Below are 23,429 nucleotides of genomic sequence, written 5' to 3'. Positions count from 1 at the left end.
CTCCAGGGGTCGCGGTTTCTCCCATAACCACTATGCCTTAGGTCTTTCATTGGTTTGTGGTTTATCTCACCTAGTCCCGGTTTTCTTCAGCCGCTTCTAGGTGTCACTACTTATCTCTCTTCAACAATTTTGAGAGTTCACTTATCTTTTTAAGGGGATTTCAACCCGTAACGAGAAAATCTCGTTACAATGGCAATGAGGATACAGGGATTATTACAATTTTTTTTTAAATCATTTTTTCGATTGTTGATCGACAATATTTTTTCAAGTGCATGCTGTTTGCTCGAATTACTTAAAATTGAAGTTTTTTACTGAAAAAGATGCACAATTACCTTAAAGAATCGATTGAATTTAAACAATCTTTCCATCCATGTATGACAAAATGGGAATTCAATTCCACTCAAGATGTGTAACAATCATATTACTCAGAGAACTTAATTAGTCTTTCTCTCATATTAAAAGTATTGATTATGCAAGCATTTCTTTTTTAATAAATATTTTTCTTAGGCTCTAAATTATCTACGATTCGAGTCTCTGTTTCTATGAATGCTTTATACATTTGGCTCTTGCATATCACGATTAGTTATATTTTAATAAATAAATTAAATTATTATTCACGAATGAATATCACAAATTGGAGTTTCCAATTAATTTACGTCTCTAGTTTTCCCTAGTCAAGTTTAGGTTAAGGAAATACTGTTCTAGTCATTTTCTAGTTTTTTAGTCTTCAAAAATAAATTATCGATAAATCTAGTCTTTCTCTAGTCATCTTTAAGTTAATGAAATTCTAGTCTCGAATGATTTTTTTAGAAAGTTAACTCTTTCACGTGACGCAATTATTTTTTACATTATGATTGTTCTCTTGAAAGTTTTTTTTCTCAATCTGAATGAGATCACAGGAAATTTAATTTGAGAAAAATCTACGAAAAGATTAGTGATAATGATAAATATTGTCTCTCAGTTGAAATAACAGTAATAATACCCCTTTGTACCTAGCGATGGGTGTACGTGTGTTTCCATTTTTCCATCGAGATGTCTCTCTGAATTTCATTCATCTCAATTGACATCTTTCTCTGAATCTCTTCTGCATCCTGAACGTTCGAGCGACGTTTTGGTTCCGGTAAATCTCCAGTTGAGTAGCGTTTGGAGGTCGCTGAGATGATTGCTTTGGACATTTCTTCCTCCGTAGCCGTTTTTCCCTCGATGACAACGATGTGATTCATGTCTGGGACTTCGAAGTAGTACTCGACATGTGACTTGTTGGTCTTCATGATCCTGGACTTCAGTTTCCCCATGAGCTTGACACACGTTCCAACCTCGATCTCTTTCTTGTCCTTGAAGATGGCAATTTGAACAGCGAGCCTGTGTTTACCATTGACAATGCTGCCTCCACCGTAAGAAGCCGAGAAATAGACAACTTCAACAAATGGACTCTTGATGAACCCAGTAACTGACACTGGAGCGTCTTGGTTACGAAGGAGAGTTTCCATGGCAACTTCCGGGTAATTTTCTGGGACAATAATTCCAGCTCCTTCGAGAATTCCCAGATATTTGATGGTACTCGCTGCCTGAGCATTGAACTCCACATCAACAACGTCTTCGTTCCCATGATAAGAAGCATTTGTAGGAGTAATGCAACCCATAGTGATATACATTTTCTGAAGAGGAAATTTTTTTTTGTAAAGAAATGTTTTACCCACAGTTCAAGGTTTTCGATTAATAATTATTGATGATGAAAATTCTGTTGGGACAACTAATTATTATTAACATGAAGAAATACCTGGTGATGGGAAATCTTCGGTGAGTTGACCTTGGCGACATTGTCCCACATCAGTACACGAATCCTCGTTCCGTCCCCATTGTTTATGACAAACTTCAGCAATGTTTTTTTTCCATTGCTGACAGTTTTCATCCCATCAATCTTATCGACGTAACCCGAGAGTATCCTGTGAGATGAAAAAAAAAATGAATTCCTCGATATCCCACACTTTCTATGTCAATTTTTTTTAGTTTTCAATTTTTGACAATTCAATTAAATGAATCAAACAAAAAAAGGATTTCTAGTTGTTCTATCATGATTTACTGGGGTCGTTGATATTAATTCTTGAGTGCAGATGAAAAGAATTTGTCCATGCCATGTGACTTGAGAGGTTATGGTGTGTACTTTTCTATGTTGTTTTGTAGACAAAATAGCAATTAGAATAAAGAAATACTTACACAGCTGTGTCTCCCGCCTCAAAATTGAGAATTTCCTCAGTAGAGGTAAATGGATGGCTTTGCAATGGCATTTTTAACGCGGATTTCGCTTCGGAAAATTTCACGTAATTTGGGGGAACGGCTGCCTGGTGTGATTACCGAATGGTGAGAAGGAATATGCTGGGGAGCGGCGTGGGCACGTGAACGTTCGTTGGCAGCTCACACACCAGGTGGCGTGAACGTCTAACAATGATATGAGAATATTTCAAATGAAAATCTCGCGGCACTGTCAATTTTTAACGCGGATTTCGTTTCGGAAAATTTCACGTAATTTGGCGGAACGGCTGCCTGGTGTGATTACCGAATGGTGAAAAGGAATATGCTGGGGATCGGCGTGGGCACGTGAACGTCCGTTGGCAGCTGACACACCAGGTGGCGTGAACGTCTAATGGTGAAAAGGCATATGCTGGGGATCGGCGTGGGCACGTGAACGTTCGTTGGCAGCTGACACACCAGATGGCGTGAACGTCTAACCAATGATATGAGAATATTTCAAATGAAAATTTCGCGGCACTGTCAATGAACCAATAAGGAATCGTGCCTTCACTTTTGCGAGATTTTCGATACAATCGATTGTGACATGTATGTTCCTTTTAGAATAGGATTGAATACAATTTCACGCTTGAGTGATTTGAATCGATTAAATTCTTTGGTGTTATCACTTATCTTATGCAGTCTGGATTCTCCAACTAGTAGTGGGTTAGTGAATACTGAACCTGCGCCTCATTTGCTAGGTACTACCGTTTTGACGTTCATTTCCACTAGCCATCTCTATTATCGAATGACGCATTTTCCATAAAATGCTCAATATATGGCCGCGGTGTATTTACTTTTCTAACCCGCTCTGCGTAGCATCATGCATGGGGATCGTGACGTGGGGATACCAATACCGAAATTGAGCAACGCCTCAAGTTTTTGAAGCAAGTCTGGGCTGAATTGAAAGAGCTGGCAGCCACGAGGGGTCAAAAGCTCGACGAATCACTGACGTATCAATAGTTCTTGATCAAGATTGAGCAGAAGCAGGTCTGGATTACTGAGAAACAACAACTGCTGTCAGTAGAGGATTGCGGGGACACTATAGCTGCAGTTCAAACGCTTCTGAAGAAGCACTAAGCGTTTGAACCTAACTTTGCAGTGCATGTGGAGCGCTGTAAGTACATTTGCGAGGCTGGGGAGCAGTTGATTGAGGCAGGGAATCATTGAAGGCACGTCATTGGGCAGAAGTTCAATCAGCTTCCGATGGTGATCATCAAGAGGTAGGATAAGCTCAGCAGACGTTTGTCGCAACCTGGACATCTTATTGACCATGCCCAAAAGCTGTTTTCATTCTGGCAAGTAGTATTCTATTCATAATGAGTTCGCATATTCCGATTTATAGATGGCGTCAGATAAAGTGAGGATATCAGATAGTCATTTTGATGAGAATGACACATTCTCCTCCGGTATCAACGAAAAAGACACAAGCATTGTTGACGAAAAGTTGTCACCACCCGTTGCAAATCCGAAAGTCGCACGTTTCAACAACACTACTAATGCCTTAAGCTCAGGAGAATTCGTCAAACGTCAGGAATTTGATGATCTCGCGAAGACCGTGACCACATTGACTATGGCAATAAATGTTCAGTCATCGCAACCGTCGGCTAGCACTTCAAGCCGAAAGGCAACTGACTGAAAGACACTGTGAGTATAAGCATTGAATAGTAATTCAGTAGCCGGGTGATGAAACGGTTATAATATTTATTAGTATGCATTCATGAATCAGTAAAAAAAGTTACGAATATAGAAAAAAAATACAAATATCGGATAGCGATGAAAGATACCGTCCACACCACTTTATCATTTTGTTCCATAAATTTTAATTCATTTTTCAATTGCTAAATGTTAGCGCTTGAAGTTTAGACATATTTGATATCATAGCAATAGCTCAGTGGTGAAAGAATATATAATCTGATAGAGAATTTTTTTTTTTTACACCTCGAAGCAAAGTTGATACTTTCTCTCTCTTAGCCAGGGCAGAAAACCAGTACTTTCCTCTCTAGGGTAGAAAGTAAGTCCCTAGGGTCCAAAGTTATTCTCTAGGAAGGGAAGTACTCATTTCCTGTCCTTGGGAAGATAACGAACTTTCCGCTGAGGCGTATAAAAGAAGCCGGGGCGCACTGCGGGCAGATAAACTTTTCTGACTGGAGCGGAGTGGGTGATGCTCGAGGCCCAAAGAACTTTTCTTCATCTCGGGCATTACTCAACACAACCACCAGTAATGATCAACTCTCCCCCTAGGTGCACCGCGATAATATGCGGCTATTATCCATTTTTTTTTGCATTCATTCTCTCAGTAGCTTGATCATTTCATGCGGATATCCATTTTGGAAAGGAATTAATTTTTTTTATTCATTTACTTAGGAAAGTCGATAATGAAACTTTCAATTTCCTCAATAGATCTTTGTGCCTGTAGATCTGGGAATTAATAACAATTTTTAATTAATGAATTTGAAAGGGGGCGTTCCGATCGGTCGATGGAACCAGCTGTCACATGGAGCAGCTCGGCTATTCTTAAGTTTATTTCATACTTTTTAAATCAGTAAATACGCAAACTCTGCAAAATTTGGTAGTTCTTACTGTGATCTACCTCTGGACATATAAATTATCGTCTCAAACATCTTGTTGGACTGGTAAAAACTGATCCAAAAAGTCTTCAACGTTTAGCAGGTTAGTTGTACGTAGGTCAACGTTTTTGAGCCGGTGTTCATCTTCAAAGCCGTACTTTTTCCGAAGGGGCCTCTCTCAATGTCTCAGTCTGGTCTGTCTGAAATAACAAGTGACAGCCCGGTGGATAACGACTCAACCAGTGAAACGGTTATCTGTCCTACCGACCCAACTGATTCGTCAGCTGTTCTACGTGCTCCTAAACCCAAACGAAAATACACAAAAAGAAAGTCACCACCGAAACATATACCTGATCCATCCCTAACTCCTATCACAAATTTGCTCTTACTCGGTAAGCGTAAAAGAAACCTTGCTTCGTCTCTCAACTCCTGCACCAGCCCATCCTCCAGCCCTGAAGATAACCCTACGAAAAAACTCCATACCCTTGCCCGTCGCCAGTTCTCTACTTCCTCTGACTCCGATCACGAAAAATACTTTTCTCCCACCCACGAGACAGCTGACACCGCAGACATGGATGACATTGTACAACGTCTAGCACGTACGGAGACCTCCCAGGAGATACTTCATACAAAAATCTCGCTGACCTCATAGCGAATACGGCAAAGGACCATATGAACTGCATCACTCAGCTGAGGGCAGATTTGGAGGCACAAAAATTGGAATACTAACAATTCACACAGGCACATAACCTGAAATTTACCAACTTTGAGCTAGCGATGAATAAAAAAATTACATTGCTTGAAAATAAACTCGATAATGGGCTGAAAGAATCCCATGAAACTCTCCAGAGCTTTGGAAATTTACAGTCAAACCAGCACAGCCAAAATAGTGTTGCAATACTTTCTGATAAAATCGAGAAACTTGAAAAAGAGGCGAAGAAAAAAAAATTGTTATCACCGGACTTGTTTGCAACTATGCCACTGTCAGAGATGTTGCACTTGATTTTTTAAACAAAACTTTCAATGCTGGCAGCTTTGCTCAAGAAATCAGATTACTTCCTCCGAGAAAAGACAATAAATCTAGAGCCCTAGTAAGTCTTGACTCTGTTGCCTCCAAATTCAACATTCTTCGTAATAAACGCCAACTAAAGGGCAGCAATATATATGTTGATTCTGATCTGACACAAAGGGAGAGTGATATTACTAGACATCTCCGAATATTTGCCAGAGATGCCCGTACCAAAGGACACATAGTAATATTGAAGCACCTCCAGATATCCATTGATGGAATCTGGAATACGCTAAATCTAGAGAACAACACTCTTATCCCACTGAAGAAATCACCTAGTCCAAAATCTCTCCACAACGCTGCTCCTTCCCACCTCTCCAACCAGACAAATAGACCTCAACCACCCTTTTCCTTCAACCTCATCCCCTCCTCCCGAAAAAACTGAAAACACCTGCTCCAGCGCTGAAGTTGATGTTCGGGAATGTCTCTGGCTTTGTACATCTGCCCGACCATGAGGATCTTGAGGACTTCGACATCATTTGTCTCTCAGAGACGATGCTGGAGACAAATAAACCTGAGAGACTACCCAACTCCGTACGAGACTACAGCGACTTCTGGAGCAATGCCACTAGGGATGCTGACCGAGGAAGAGCGAGTGGCGGACTTCTAACTCTCGTAAAGAAAAACTTGCCTTGCGAATGCATTTCTGTGAGTAATTACTGGATTTTTATTAAACTTGAATCTAAACATGGTCCAATTATTATTGCAAACATATATTTTCGGCCAAGTAATATTAATATTTCGTCGGTTCTTAAAGAACTTCAACAAACTATTGATAATTTTGATTTACTTTACGATACAGACTTTGTTTTTCTGGGGGGTGATTTTAATGCTAAACTGGGGAAATCTTTCCTAAACTATGTACCAAATGAAATTTTTGATAATATCTATCTAGACTCTGAATGTAATTTAAGTGATTTAGGCTCTAATGATAGAGGAACAAATATTACAGAATTTATGATGACAAATGGGTTCACTTTAGTCAATGGGCGCTCTCGTAGCGACAAGCCTGCCAAAGCCACTTTTGCAAATCACATTGGGAAAAGTATAATAGATTTAGTATGGATCAAAGCAATAGGTGCTGGAGCCATTGATGACTTTCTCGTGGAACCCAGAGCCACCGGGTCTGAACACTTTCCAGTCAATTTATTGCTCTGGGGTGGTGACGCGCAGTCATCTGACTCTCTGAATGAGGTCTTACCCCATAGCTCTAAAGTTTTCATGCCAAAATGGCTACCGAACGAAACAGAAAAAATTGTGAACTTTCAAAACGAAATGCGTTTATCTGAGCACTTATCTGCTGATTTCATAAATGACACTGTTGGCTCTCTCCAGTCGAATTTCATCAGAGCAATCCAAAAGACAACCGAGAAAGTGGGTCTTGGCTTCACCAAGTCCCATAACACACCCTATCCTGCCAGTCAACGACCAAATAAACCCTGGTTCGATAAAAAATGTTGTGAAAAGAGAAAAGCTTTTGTTGAAAGTGTCAACTTGTGTTTTAAAAATAATTTTTATGATGAAAATAGATTATCTTATTGTGCAGCAAAAAAAGATTACAGAGTCTACAGAGACCTCAAGAAAAAAGAGTATTTCAATAAGCTTAGAACTGATTTTGAAAATGTAAAAAATAGTAAACAGTTTTGGAAATCTGTCAATTCATATGAACCGCGTACTTCAAAAAGCAACCCTCTTGGGCCCGAAGGATGGAACAATTTTTATAAAGAAATTTATCTTCCACGCAAAACAATTTCCATAGACTTTCCCTTGTACACGCACCACTTCCTTGATAACAGTTTTTCTATTGAAGAGGTCACTAGAGCTATTAAATTAACAAAAAATGGTAAGGCCCCTGGTCCTGACCAGATCTCCAACGATTTTTTCAAAGCCCTTCCAGACAACTGGACCCTTTATCTTTGCTGTTTTTTTAATAAAATTTTTGAATGCGGGGTATATCCTGGAGACTGGGCAAAAGTGGCCTTATCAATGATACAGAAGAAAGGTGACACACACGACCCTGGTAATTATAGAGGAATGGCACTAGTAAATTGTATAACCAAAATTTTTACATCAATTCTAAAGATGAGACTGGAGAGATGGGCTGAAGAGAATAATGTGCTACCTGAGTCTCAATTTGGATTTCGGTCCAAAAGAAGCTATACCGACGCTATTTTTACCCTCTTAACGACAATCCAACAACAATTGAGAATGAAAAGTAATGAAGTATTTGGAGTGTTCGTTGATTTTCGATGCGCTTTCGACTCGATACCTCACGACAAGCTTTGGCGCATGCTTTTAGTGCTGGGAGTCTCTCCAAAAATTATTAAAATCATAAAATCAATCTATGACCAAGTCCGAGTACAAGTGCGATGTGGCGATGCGTTTTCTGATGAGTTTGAAGTTTCTGAAGGAGTACTACAGGGCGAGTCCCTTAGTGCACTTCTCTTTGTACTATACATCTCCGATTTTGAGTCATTTTTAAGAAATCATGGGTTCGAAGGGCCCAACATTAATGGCACTAATGACCTCTTGCGAGTCCTTTTCGCAGACGACACCGTCCTACTCTCAAGAAATCGTCCTCTCTTCTCTAAGCTCTTACTAGCTCTAGAAGAGTATTGCGCCCTTAAAGACCTAGATATCAACACTAGTAAAACTAAAGGTGTTATCTTCAAAGAAAAGGGAAACCCAAAGAGACTTAAAGACATGACCTTCAAGTTATGTGGACAGCCCCTAGACATTGTCAAATCATTCAAGTACCTGGGAGTTACAATAAATTCATCTACAAATTCCAAGACCTCTTTACTCTCAGTGATCGGCAAGTCTAAAATTGCCTCCACCTCTGTTCTTTCCATATCCTATAAGTCCCATTCAGACGCGTGGGATGCAGTTATTACCCTCTTAAACAGTGTAATCCTATCCACAACCCTCTATGCATTCCCCGCCTGGGGTCTGAAAGTCCTGGACAATATTGAGATAGTTCAGTTATATTTCTTCAAGAGATTACTCTCACTGCCAAGATGCACCCCTGGCTGGGCCATCCGCCTAGAGTTAAACCTTCAACCCCTGCAAGTACGAGCTATGGAATCAGTTATCAACTGGTACATAAACATTCTTACGTCAAGCAATACGTATCTTCCCAAAATCTGCCTGTTAAGACTTTACGAACTACCGAATTCCCCTCTGTCAACGTACAAAAATAACTGGATGCTCCTTCTCAAGGAGTTTCTAACGCAATGCCAAGCCCTAGATATGTGGGGAAACTTTGATCACTCTGAGTGGTCTACCAGAAAAGATGAAATGATCTCAACTTACCGAGAATTGCTCAGGAAAGCAGATTTTGATAGATACCTAGCCTCCAGTTCATGCCAATTTAAAATACTTAGATCGACTGATGATAAGATTGTAAATTACATTCGAAACAGGCATCTATTTAAACTGAAAAAAACCATAGCCCAGGTAAGACTCTCAAATACCTATACCGGCTCAATCAGTCACGATTCTACATTTGTTAAATTCAACGTCAAGACGCACTGCCCATGCTGCTCACACTCCAGTAATGATTGCCTATCCCACTTCATTTTTAACTGCCCTGCCATGAACGAACCGCGTATAAAACACGTCTCATGTATTCTTGATCTCATCGGTATTTATAATCTCACGACAATTTTTTTTCTTATCCTTGAATCCAACTCATCTTTTTGCTCAAGTTTTTACAGGTTCGTGTGTGAAGCCCTTACAATACGCCTAGAAATTCTTAAAGCAGCGGCCGATGAGTGGCTATAAATTGAGTATCCCAATGTTTTTAATCTATCAAAATAATAAGATAAGAAAGCCAGTATTATTACGATTTATTAATTAAGAGAAAATTTATATAGATAACTGCTAAAATGCAAAGAAAACCATTCTATTCCGACTAATTGATCAAAGGAAAAATTGTAATGAAAAATGTGCCTAAGACTAGAAAAAATATATTAGTTGGGATAAATAACTAAGATAAGATTTATATTGAAACTCGTTTTAAATAAGAACAAAAATATTATTTTGGGAAAAATTGTGCAAGAAAAGTCTCCTAATGAAAATTGAATATAACAAAGAAAAGAGTATTATCATGAAATGTAATTAAGAGTTGATCTAATTAGAAAGTTGAGATTAAGAAAACAAAAACTGTACGACTCTGAAAATGTGTACATCATGTCATAATACAATATATAAAACCTGAAAATGTAACAACATTGATACCATGTACCACCCTATACTATGTACCCCCCTATGAGATCTTTGATCTCGTGAAATAAATAAATATAATGAATTTGAAAAAAAATTCCGAACAATTTTGTTTTTCATTCCAACTGTATTCATATAACATCAATAATAAATTACCATTTGCAAGTTTTCAAGCTTTTGCCCCCTTTTACATGATTTTCGTGAAAAAATCGCACTTGTTACCATCAGATCCAATGGTAAATTTCGAGAATTATATTTGGATTATCTCGCGAAAGGTTTCTTCACTCGATTGGGAACTTGCCGGACAGATTCAGGAAGCAAATAGTGTTAAATATATATTTTTCCGAGAATTCTATCATTTTTTACTTTGCCGTGCCCGAATACCCTCAAAAATATTCATGTGTTGGGAAATTTTAATAAATATCGCTAAATATTTGCAGATTAAACTAGAAACTAAGGCTGGGAAATGCTTTGAAATAAGGCCTTATTTGAAGGCCTGTGAAGCCGTTACGCTCCAGTCAGTTGTCAAAGCGTTGGCTTTTGCTGTGAAAACCCCAGAGAGTGTTACAAAAGCCTATTTTCGAAGCCGATCCGGACCAGAGAACACCCTACCAGACGAATTCATTGGTCATCTCATTAGTATGTCCTCAACAACTTATGAATTAGTGCATTCAACAGCGTGTCGACTAAGGAGTGCTATCGGTAAAGAAAAGGCGCCCTTCAAGCATTACCTCAGGATTTCCAATATTCATTGTGATACCCTTCACTCTACTACCGTTTGTGTTAGCTGGTCTAATGGAAAATTTTTTTATTTTCGGCTTTCGTACCTCGTTGTAAAATAGATCGGTCAACCCTTTCATTGTCCAATTTATTTGTTGATTTTTCTGTCTGCTCTTATACTCCTCTACACTGGGCTCACAGACACGCTGTTGATGGACTGAAAAAATGTCACAGCAATGGAAAATATTTAATGAATGATGTTACTTCTAGGTGTCACTAACCTGGTCATCAGAAAGAAAGATAAATTGTCCGGAAATTCGGTATTGAGAATTATGAGAGAGGGAGAAAGCTTCAAAATGATAAGTCGACATAAAAAGAACAGCAATAAACCGATGGACTCAACTGCACAGACAACAGAAGAGAGGAAAAAGACTTTCTCACGTCGACTAATACAGGCCCAAGTACAAACTTGGGCATCAGCTGGTTTTCGCGAATTCCGAAGAAAGAATTAATCTGTGCATTTATGTTATGGATGTTACGGCCAGATCGTTTGCTTAAAACATTTAAATTTGGGGATATTTCGAGTGTTTGCGTGTCAATGTTGTCCAAAATGTTATGGCACAACGTAAGGGGGTATCAATCAGATCTCTAAAGCAACAAAATATTTTTATTTGTTTATAACAATTCTTGATGAATAATTCAAATATGTCTCCAAGAATTTATCATATTTAAACCATATTTATATGACATTCAAAGATGATTGTTCACAAGTTTTAAACCTTTTCTCTGTATTTTTATAGAATGACCGCTTTTCCCGTCACAGCTCATGTTAAATATTGAAAATTACAATTTATCTCGTAACCGGGTCTCTTCAGCGATTTCAAATTTTGTGAAGAGTTTCACAGTGCCTCGACCTTGAGCGATTTTTTCATAATTTTAACTACATTTATCCTACCTTGCCGTAACATGTTTAAATAGTTTTTTGTGTTTGTAAAATTCTAAAAACACTTGTTATATGTTAACATAGAGAATAACATTAAGTGCAGGCGCACTTTAAACGCTATTTCATTATCAGTCAATATCAATAACCATTTTCTTTCATGTTCATGTTTGTAACATGCAGTATAACTGTCATAGATGGATAGTTTATAATAAAACGTGACTACTGTTGTAACTAGTATAACTATTATTTCATTATTTTCTGTTCAAATTTCAATACCAGATTTGAAATTATTCACTCGAGATATTTAATACTCTTATCAATAAAGATAAAAATTATTTCTATGACTCTGATTTTTTTATTATTTTTTTCTTATAATGATTCCTCTAATCATTTATGGAAAGAAAAAAACAAGATATTTCATTATCTGAGAAAATATGGTCAATGCTCTTTTCTTCATGAGTGAATGGATTAATTGGCACTGTATAATGTTATACCGTTAATGAATACATTCGTCGTAATGCAGTAAACTGAAAATTGATGCCAAGCTCAACTGATTTCCTTATTTTTTCAAGTTATTTATTTCAATATAATCATGCACACTTTAAACATGGAAAATATGGAAACATTCAATCATGAACATTCTTAGTCTCAAAAATGTGTTATATTTCCATTTAGTCTTTGAAAATAATTTTGGGGGTGGGAGGAGGAAGTTTTTCTATTGACAAGCGAGTAAATGGGAAACAAGCTTGATGAATCACAAGCGAAAACAAAAATAATAGTAATAATAATTAGTTGTGGAATTCCTCCCTTGGTTCTCCAGAATAGTTCCGCGGTCGAGGGATTTGAAGAGGTAGTTTTGATGTCATTAGGAGGATAAGTGGATAACAGACTTGATAAGGAACACGCCAAAAAATACAAAAAAATACAAAAAGACAATTTTTGTCTCGGCAAAATCGTCCGTATCCTAATAGATATGGGGGGTTGAAAATCGGGAAGTTCTTGGTTCGATCCGTGAAGGGTCACACCCACTTTAACCCACCCGCTCCTAACGCACCCGCGTACTACGCATCAGCGTACTTCGCACCATTCATTCCCATTTTTGTTTGGTTTCCGATCAAATTATAATTTGATCCGACGTTTTCTTTATTGATAGGCTTAACTAATTAATGATTATGATTCAGACGATTCTGAAATTTGAAATAATTATAAATTATGATTGTTATTTTTTTTCACTGACCATGACCGCAAGCCCGATTTTTGTTCCGTATTTATTATCATTATTATTTTAATTATCATCATTTCACGTATGAAAAATTCCTATAGGAATCTTATAGGAAAACCTATGGAGAATTCGAACATTTCCTATAGGATTTATTCCTATAGGATTTCCTATGGGTTTTCCTATAGGATTTGTTTTTTTAATAGAAAATGGGAGGTTTATAGGATTTCCTATAAGATTTTTTTAAATAGAAAATCGGAGCTTTATTGAAATTTCTATAGTATTTTGGTTTTAATAGAATATCGGAGGTTTATAGCATTTCCTATAGGATTTTCTATACGATTTTTTTAATAGAAAATCGGAGGTTTATAGGAGTTTCTGTAGGATTTTCTATAGAATTTTGGTTTTAATAGAATATCGGAGGTTTATACGAGTTCCTATAGGATTTTTTTAAAAATAGAACATTGGAGGTTTATAGGATTTCCTATAGAATTTCTTTTTTAATAGAACATCGGAGGTTTATACCTGTCAAGGGTAAATTATCAAGAGTCAATTGTCAAGGGTGAATTATCAATAGTCAATTATCAAGGGTGAATTATCAAGGGTGAATTATTAAGGGTGAATTATCAAGAGCCAATTGTCAAGGGTGAATTATCAAGGGTGAATTGTCAAGGGTGAATTGTCCAGAGTCAATTGTCAAAGGTGAATCATCAAGGGTTAATTGTCAAGGGTGAATTATCAAGAGTCAATTATGAAGGGTGAATTGTCAAGGATGAATTATCAAGAGTCAATTGTCAAGGGTGAATTATCAAGGGTGAATTGTCAAGAGCCAATTTTCAAGGGTGAACTGTCAAGAGTCAATTGTCAAGGGTGAATTATCAAGGGTGAATTGTCAAGAGCCAATTTTCAAGGGTGAACTGTCAAGAGTCAATTGTCAAGGGTGAATTATCAAGGGTGAATTGTCAAGGGTGAATTATCAAGAGTCAATTATCAAGGGTGAATTGTCAAGGGTGAATTGTCAAGAGTCAATTGTCAAGGGTGAATTGTCAGGGGTCAATAAGCAAGAGTCAATTATCAAGGGTCAATTATCAAGGGTCAATTGCCAAGGGTCAATTATCAAGGGTGAATTATCAAGTGTCAATTATCAAGAGTCAATTGTCAAGGGTGAATTATCAAGAATCAGTTGTCAACGGTGAATTATCAAGAGTCAATTGTCAAGGGTGAATCGTCAAGGGTGAATTAACAAGAGTCAATTGTCAAGAGTCAATTATCAAGAGTCAATTGTCAAGGGTGAATTATTAACAGTCAAGAGTTGAATTGTCAAGAATTGTAATTGACTCTTGATATTTCACTTTTGATAATTGACGCTTGATAATTGACCCTTGACAATTCACCCATGACAATTGGTACTTGACAATTCACCCTTGATAATTCACCCTTGACAATTGACTCTTGATAATTCACCCTTGACAATTGACCCTTAAAAATTGACTCTTGACAATTCACCCTTGATAATTCACCATTGATAATTCACCGTTGACAATTGACTCTTGGTAATTCACCCTTGACAATTCACCCTTGATAATTCACCCTTGATAATTCACCCTTGACAATTCACCCTTGATAATTCACCCTTGACAATTGACTATTGATAATTTACCCTTGACAATTGACTCTTCATAATTTACCCTTGACAGTTATAAACCTCCGATGTTCTATTAAAAAATAAATGCTATAGGAAATTCTATAAACCACCAATGTTCTATTTAAAAAATCGTACAGGAAATCCTATAGGAAATCCTATAAACCTCCGATTTTCTATTAATAAAAAATTTATAGGAAATTCCATAGGAAATCCTATAAACCTCCCATTTTCTCTTAAGAAAATAAATACTATAGGAAATCCCATAGGAAATCCTATAGGAATAAATCCTATAGGAAGTGTCCGAATTCGCCATAGGATTTCCTATAGGAAATCCTACAGGAATTTTTCATACGTGTTTGGTTGTTAATGACAGTGGCCGTCATTATAAATCCTTTAACAATGAATTATAAAAATATTGATTCTGGGATAACCTATATTGTTTCAACCATACGATTTCACCCTGAAAATGCGCCCTGTGACCCCTGTGGTTTCACCCTTAACATGCGAACCTTTATGCCATCAGTTCGAGCTCATCCACCAAGCTCGGCTGGGCCAGCTCGAAAAGAACTGGGTCAAAATGGGTTTAAAATATTTTCCAAGTTGACACTCCCCCCCCNTGACAAATTATCACTCCCCCCACCTCCCCTTTAGTCGTTGGCAAAAAACACCAATGGGGTAAAATAGGTGGTTTACTTATTTACCAAATTTACCCCCCCCTCCCACTCCACCTTTATTCATTTCCGAAAAAAAAAAAACAAATGGGGTAAAATGGGTGGATTCCTAATGCACCGAATTCATCCCCCTCCCCGCCCACCGGTCCACTTTTATTCATTTACAAAAAAAACAAATGGGGCAAAATGGGTTTGTTACTCATTTTCCAAACTTTCAGTCCCTCGCCCCCCTTCATTCATTGAGAAAAAAAAACAAATGGGGCAAAATGGATTTGTTTCCTATTTTTCAAATGGACACCCCCTTCCTTGAAATTTCATTCCAAATTTACTTTTATCGGGGGAGGGCCCCATTAGGCACCCTAAATTTGGGATCCCTATACGGCTCTGCTTTTTCATCATAATTTGCCATTTTGCTGTTACCGACAGGGCAAATTGTGATATGAAGCTTCCGAGTTGGCCGCAAGCCGTGAGGGAGTAAAATCGCCGCGAGGATAAAATTCATTATTTTTAAAGTTTTTAAATGGCAAAACAATAGACTGGAGGTCACGAATTTCAACTAATTCATCATCATTTAATTTTTAATTAATTTTCGAAAGTTTATTTCATTAATTTTCATGCTTTTTAGGGCTAAAAAAAGTGCCACACAACTACCACGCAATAGCGTGGTAGTTATGTGGCCACTGAATCGCCAGGGTAAGCAAATATGTACTCGTTCAGGTCGCCTTCTGTTTCCATGAAATTCATTGTCACGAATGCAGAGCAGACATCTATTCTTTGAATTATGCTTTGAATGAGACATATTTCTCCGGCCACCAACGCATTCATATCAGAGATGTCATTATAGTCCCAACCGATTTCAGAAGGGGGCTGGCAGCCCATTAAATTGCATCGAAACAATAACGGCGGTAACTCTCACAAATCTTCTTCTTCTAAGTAAAACACATAACCTTTGTTTATGTAAACAACTTTAAATCACAAGATGAAATGACGCCTCGTACAGCGCCCCAACCAGGAAAATTCAAAACACACATTGTTTTTACATTTATGTCAGCTATTGTTTGACCTTTTTTGTCAATGACATACTTTTTACTCAAATACATTTCCATCTCTGAAAATGCATTTACCCACTCCACGGGTCGTACACATATGTAAAACGGTGAGTGCATCTGAATTATTTCCGCTGAGAATGTGGTTTTTAACGATATGCGTGGAAAGACGATATCAGAACACGGTGAAGACATATTGGATACTAACTTCATCTCGATTCTTTTCATTGTTTTATTCGTAGTGAGGTGAGAGCCCAACGTTCTTATTGGTTTACAAAATCTTTACTTAAACATCAAAACTTGAAACATCAAAACAAGAAAATTGAAAATATAGAAACTCTCCAGATACTAGGTCGTCTGCGCTGCCCATTCCCACCACAGCAGTGCCACCGTCTCTCCCATTCCCGACGTTATGTCCCCTCTACAGCAACATCTATCGCAAAGTAAAAGCGAGAAGAAACAATGATATGAGGAAGCGAGAAAACGAAGATACGAAGAAACAAGAAAACGAGAGAACGACGAAACGGTAAAACGATAAAACGAGAAAACGAGAGAACAACGAAACGGTAAAACGATAAAACGACAAGACGATGCAATAACAAAACAAAAAAAAACGAGAAACATAAGAAGTTACCTGACTGCAGGTACATGGTGTTATGAAGAGTTGTTGTGAAAAAAGGGAAGTCAGGTTTTCAAAAAATTTCGTTTATTCAATATTATTGGGGTGTATACATGGGGTCACTTATTTAATATTTACATTACTATGCACAAAACTATATACAAATCTTTTTACATAAAATAAATATCTACACTTCAAACTAAATATATACAAGCACACGTGCACACAAATACAATATATACACACAAACATCAAACAAATACAATTTTTACATATACACATACATATTTGCCGTGAGGAGATTAGAGTGAGGAGATTACTCTTCACACCTTCTTCTCTGCTCTCGTCTGGCCCTGCGACGACGATTCCTCGGGATCCGCTCCGCAATCCATTCATTTAGCAGAGGCATTTAGTTGGCACATTGCCAAACCCGGAAGCGGGTCCAGGGGGTCTCTCCTACTCCGACTCTGACGAAGAGCCGCTCTCCTGTCGCCGCCGCTGCCTCTCGGCCTCTACCGCCACGTAAGGGCGTACAGCGGCGATTTTGACCCGAGGAGGATATTCGGTGAGTAGGGCCCCTGGTTGAAGATTTGCTACCGAGGGCCCCCATCGCATGATCCTCATCGGGGACATCTCGTCATCAGAGTCCGAGACGAGATCAACGATCTCGGGTTCCGTCTTCGCCCGTTTAACAGATGGACCCACTACCTCGCAGTGCCGTCTCTTCGAAGATGGGCCTGGCAGTACGATCTCTTCATCATCGATACTGATATCGATGACAGGGTGATCGTGTTGTCCGGGACGATCCTCTGGGGACGTGCTGCTGGTGGAGGGCCTCTCTGCTAACCGGGCGAAGCTGGGCGTGAAAGGCAGCAGTTCTGGTGAACTGCGCAGGGAGACGGCGTCCGGGCTCGCAGGGAAGAGCTCCCGACGCACGGCATTCAGACTCTGCCGATTGATTGGCCGGGTCCTCCTCGTCCGTGGGGTGTCCGTGGTGGGGCTCTGCGGCTCGGTGTCGTCGCCTGTCTTGTTCCTTGTACTGTTGCCTCTACTGGTCACGGTCCCGTAGTCACTGTCAGGCCCCTCAAACACCTCTCCTGGACTGTCGGCAAACTCGTCCATGTACTCCGGGCTCGCCGGAGTCTGGGAGTGTGCCAGCAAACACGGATCCCCTGTATTGAAAAAAAGAGAAAAAATTTAAAAGTCATAGGGAGTGATAATGGGACCTGAAAATGGGAGAATTGAAAAAATTCAACTTACCCGAGGTGTTCGCAGTGGTGCTACCATCGACAGCTGTTGGGCAGGACGGCGAATACAGCTCGGTCTGCTGCGTGGCTGCCGGGGAAGGCTGTGGGTGGTTTTCCTGCTGCTCGAGGGGCGGCAAGACGAGAGACTCCTTGAGGAGGACACCCTGTTCCTCGAGGGGTGACGAGTGTGGCGTGTCGCGGGGAAGCTCCTCCTGCTTCTCCAGAGGCAGTGAGGCGGGGGAATCCTGAAGGAGGATACCCTGTTCCCCGAGGGGCGACGAGTGTGGCGTGTCGCGGGGGAGCTCCCCCGACTCCCCGAGGAGGGGGAATCCTCGAGGAGGATAATCTGTTCCTCGTGGGATGGCGAGGTGGGGGGCTCCGGGAGGAGGGTACCCTGTTTTTCCTGTAGTTCCTCGACCACCTCAGGCCGCGGGTCGTCCCTGGGGGCCTGTTCCAAAGGCATAGGCCATGGGACTGCCTCCCCCTCCGGCTCAGACGGCAGGGACAGCGGAGCACCGTCCGGTTGCCACACAGGCTGAGGCCGAACAGGAATCGGGGGCCGCGCCAACATCTCCATCACGTGGGGCTATACGGCATGCCCTGCCATGGCCCGCACCCACGTCGCGGCCCTGAGGTGACTCCTCACTTGCCGGGTGAGAGCATCGGCGACGGCGTTCCTCACACTGGTCGTCCAGTACTCAAACGGAAGGACTGCAAAAAAAAATTGAAAATTAATAAAATCACTGCACTTTTCACACACATATACACAGCACGAAAGAAACAGCGCAAAAAAACACTTGACAAAAAAAAACACGTATACAACCCTAGTGCCTCTCCGGCCTGCACAATGAGTGCGTACTCCGCCTCGCGCTCCTCCGGTTTTGCTTCTGTAATAGAAAAAATGAATAAATCAATAAATAAATGACTGAATAAAATAAATAACGATAAATAAATAAATGAATTAGGAATAAATAAATGAATAAAATGAACAAAATCAACTATAAAACTTACCAAACATGGCGTTACGAAGGTAGGCGTCCATATCTGGCTGTTGTTCGGTCGTCTGCTGTGTCGAAGATGAAACAGAAATGTCCTAACTTGGATGCTACACTTTTCGGGAAACTTAGTTAAATTATGCAAAAGTGGTAGGGGTATTTAAAGGGAAAATACTTGTTTTTCTTGTAGCCCTGAATTTATAGTGTAGTTCGGTAGGAGGACGACGTTTCACTTTTCTATTGTCTCTCCCTATTACCATCCCAAAAGACAGCAAACTCCACAGACGCCACGAAGGCTGGCCTGATGCATTGAGGATTTCGTATGTTTACTATCTCTTGGACAGAATAGTACTCATTATGAATACAACGTCGTTGGCCTACACTAACCATCAACCTTGTGGGTCGCATTGCACATTTAACGAGAACATGCACTATCTCTGGTGTCGGTTCGAAAGGGATATGGGTCAGTACGGATGCCCAGGCCAAGTTTAAAAGGCTCGGCGGCATGCAGAGACTAGTGGCCCTTCTTTCTGCACCCTGCTGTTCAGGTCCGTATACATACACTGTACATGACTCTTTGAATGTGTACATGTCAGTATAATTGGGATGATAAGACACTTCTATTACAGGGCCTGGTCTAAGAACATATGCAACTCCACGCCCGAAAGGAAAGTATATTTTGGTCCAATAATCTTTTGAGTCGGCACCACGCAAAATACGAAATTCGGATTCGTAACACAATTTCAGCTTCTCACAAACACCACGGATCTTCCTGCGGAAAGTCAGATAGCGATGGAAGATCTGTTTCGCACTTTCAAGATCGTTAGTGAAACGGTTAACGTATGACATGATAAAATCGGTCTAACTCGTATCAAGTCAAAAATTGAACTAACATGTGAGGTTTTCACCCAACCCCTTCAATCCCCAGAATAAAAAATAACTATTGATTCATTTTTAAGAAATTTGAATATAAAACAGTTATGTGAACCGTTTTCAGAAAATTGTCTCGGGTCCTAATTTGGGAAACACTTGTGTAAACATCCACTGTGGCAGAGCGGATAATAGAACAATACCAATATATCCGGTGCATAAGCTACACCATCTGCATGTCTAGACGGCAGTAATGTCAATAAATGGTTAAAAGACTGAAAATTGAAATGAAAAAATACTAACCATTTAATCCGTATATGTGTAACACGGTTGCACTAACGTTAAATACGGATACGCATGCGCTCCCCTCCCACTCGGTGCGACCGCATGTGAGTATAAAAAGCCAGTAATGATTGCGTGTTTTCATATAAATTAGTCCCATCATGTTCCAAACAGACATCTCAACCGTGATTGACGATAACGCGTGTGTTAACCCTATGGATACCATATCTCCGGGGTATTATAGGCCCCTTCAAAAGTTACCATTGTTTGAGGGAAAATTGGAAGGTTTCTGTCTGCAAAATTTTGGAGCCAAATGTAAATCTAGTGCAGAGGACACCTCTGTAGACAAAGAAAACCAACCTCCCGTGATGAAGCAAAATGTTCGAACGACTAAACTGGCGGGGACTTTCACGGATCAGCGTTTATTACTTGCGAATACTTTGTCGATCAATAAAGTACATACAAAACAAGGGACCACCGGCTTATTGTGGACTGAAAAGGGTATTATCACGCCCGTGGTGCGGATAATTGCAACATTTCCCCGGACAGTGATCACATTGGCCCCTTCAGAATGGTACAGCATGGCTGAACGTATACCACTTATGCTTGAGTATTTCGCTGATGAGTCTGAATCACCGGAAGATGATGAAAAATTTGCTTCGATATCTTGTGGTCCAGGTAAAAGAATTAGTTTCACTCGTTCAAGTTCCGGCTATAGAGCAATCCTCATCTCTGATCTTGGCACCCAGGCGAATATCTACGTATTGGATAGCACGATACTCCGTCTATCATGGCGGAAGACCTGGATTACTCAACGTATACAGTATTTGAAGAATATACCTGGAGAGACGTATAAGCAAGTTGTTGTGGAAAACTTGACTACTTTTTTGTGGATGGAAATCATGGAGTGTAATACGGGAAAGTGGTTGTCGCATGATATTATAATAAAAACCATATTCAAATATTTTGAACAGTTGTTTAACATAACTCGTCACAATCTTGCCTATAAAAATATGAATGTTGAAAATCTTTTTGATTTCTTTGCACCAATTGTCACATTATACACCGGTGAAATTGTTAAAAAAGTACGCTTGGCAGTTGATACAGAAAAAAATAGAAACCGCGTAGCAGCAGAAACGCAAATATCTGTAACTTTTTCGCTGTGAATGAAGAATAAATTAAAATGAAATATTAAAATGATACTAATATATTTCCCCCACCCCGATTTCCCCCCGCCAGCGTCGTCAGATATATTACTTTATCCATCTGTCGGCTTCTTCATTATAAAAAAGGCTCTTGTGGTGATCGCATCAATATGGATGTCGTTGTCGTTATCGAAGGATTCCGTGGCAAAAATGGGAAATTCTTGCCAAAAAAAATCGCTATTGCTAATACTGAGGGAGTATTTCTTTCGCACTGGATTTTGAATGCACCTTACCCGTACTTAGACCTTTCTACCTGTTGGTGTGAGACGAACAATAGATTCACAACTAACAATCACGGAATCGAGTGGTATGATGGGGATACAGAAGTGCGGGACGCTTTACATAATATTACAGAGCTGTGCAGTAAAAATGCTCGCCGTATTTTCACTATTGGTGGGGAGGAGGCTACATCTCTCTAGATTTTATCTGCACCAGAGACCATAAATTTGGGTACAGAGGCGGATTTTAAAAACAATACATGTCTGCAGAATGAAGAAAAGACTGTGTGTCACCTCCATGCCATGAAAAACAAGATGGACGTTCAGACGTATCACTGCGCCTTACAAACAGTTTTAAATATACGTAATCATTTCATTCATAAAAAGTGGGAGGATAATACAACGAGTCAGTGTTCAAGACCCGAGACTGACGACGAGTTCGACGACGCCGACACTCAAAATATCGACCCTAAATCCCCTGTTTGTAAAGGTATTTTCAATATTTTTTGAAGTTTTGCATATCAAGTTGATATAACGGAGTACTGTAACTCTAGAGAGGTGAAATTCATTTTTAAAAGAAGACCGAGGACGGCCGTAACATTGGGTTTACCTGTTTCGCTGTCATTGTGCCGAAACTATTGAGCACCGTAGGAGGTATTTATTGGATTTTACTCATCGCCATCGCAATGACCTGTGCTGCGGGCCTTCTGATCAATCGCAAAAATGAAGATATTGAAATCGGTAATACCGAAGACGATACTGAAGATGAGGGAACACCCTCCATTGTTTACAAGCTAATTATAATGATATGTCTAATCGCATCAATGATAGGCCCTTTATGTGTGGTAGGAATGGACTGGGTAGATGCTATTTTCATTCATTATTATTGTTGTATACCAGATCTTTTCAATGAAAGGTTAGGTAACTCAGCATTGACACAAAATGTAACCGAAATGTTGAATGAAACTCTGTAGAAATGTAAAATTTGTACAAGTATTTCATTGTCTATTATTAACGCATGCCTAACACCAAACCCTTCCGGACAAGTACTCCTAATTGCAGCTGTGTTTACGTAAGGCCCGTCTGACGCTACCCCCTCCACGTTCATAGTCACCTGATACTTTTTCTCGAATATTTTACGATTTCCGCCTTGCCTTCCCCCCTCTCGCTAACCCCCGCCACCCTACCCTACACCAGCGACACCTCCTACCCCACACCACCCGCCGCTAACCGCCCCACCACCCACAGACCCAACCGCCACACCAACCCTACCTTACCGACCGCCCACCCCTACCACCCACAACCCGCCCCAACACCCCCTCTTACCACCCACCAACCCCAGCGCCACCTTCTCCCCCCCACTCAATGTAATTATGAACAAGTCAATCAATATTATTACGCGAATCCTGGAGAAGTCAAGCAAATTACTTATGAGAAAGAAGTCCAATACATAATCAAAAACCACGTAAAAAACCACGATCTCAATCCAATCTTTTCCTTATCTCAATATGTGATAAATTCTGCATTATTGTAATGATTCATGAAGAAATACACATCAATTTTTATAATCCTAATCATCATTTACTGCGAATTAATT

General features: G+C 39.7%; 1 protein-coding gene and 1 pseudogene across 1 annotated transcript; one reads left to right on the top strand and one right to left on the bottom strand.

The window, feature by feature from the left end:
* Window positions 1-992: 992 nt before the first annotated feature.
* Window positions 993-2,231, bottom strand: LOC107043509. The gene is made up of 3 exons (XM_015265044.1): window positions 2,218-2,231; window positions 1,781-1,946; window positions 993-1,658 (listed from the first exon to the last, which is right to left on the bottom strand). Exons 2-3 carry the CDS (start codon window positions 1,910-1,912, stop codon window positions 993-995), a joined length of 798 nt encoding a protein of 265 aa, XP_015120530.1. The 5' UTR covers window positions 1,913-1,946; window positions 2,218-2,231.
* A 19,493-nt stretch (window positions 2,232-21,724) lies between these two features.
* On the top strand, window positions 21,725-22,342 carry LOC107043508 (annotated as a pseudogene).
* Window positions 22,343-23,429: the final 1,087 nt, after the last annotated feature.

This window comes from Diachasma alloeum, unplaced genomic scaffold, assembly GCF_001412515.2.
Source record: "Diachasma alloeum isolate Michigan unplaced genomic scaffold, Dall2.0 Dall_scaffold_00592, whole genome shotgun sequence".
In the NCBI taxonomy this organism is placed as follows: Eukaryota; Metazoa; Arthropoda; class Insecta; order Hymenoptera; family Braconidae; genus Diachasma; species Diachasma alloeum.
The sequence above is the reverse complement of the archived record's forward strand: the minus strand, read 5'-3'. Positions and strand labels throughout refer to the sequence as shown.

What these genes read in the sequence shown, in the direction of transcription:
- LOC107043509 (XM_015265044.1), bottom strand. Translation starts at nt 1,912, where the DNA reads ATGAAAACTGTCAGCAATGGAAAAAAAACATTGCTGAAGTTTGTCATA. An exon ending in CGAAGATTTCCCATCACCAG is followed by an intron (nt 1,659 to 1,780) that starts GTATTTCTTCAT and finishes TTTCCTCTTCAG; the next exon opens with AAAATGTATATCACTATGGG.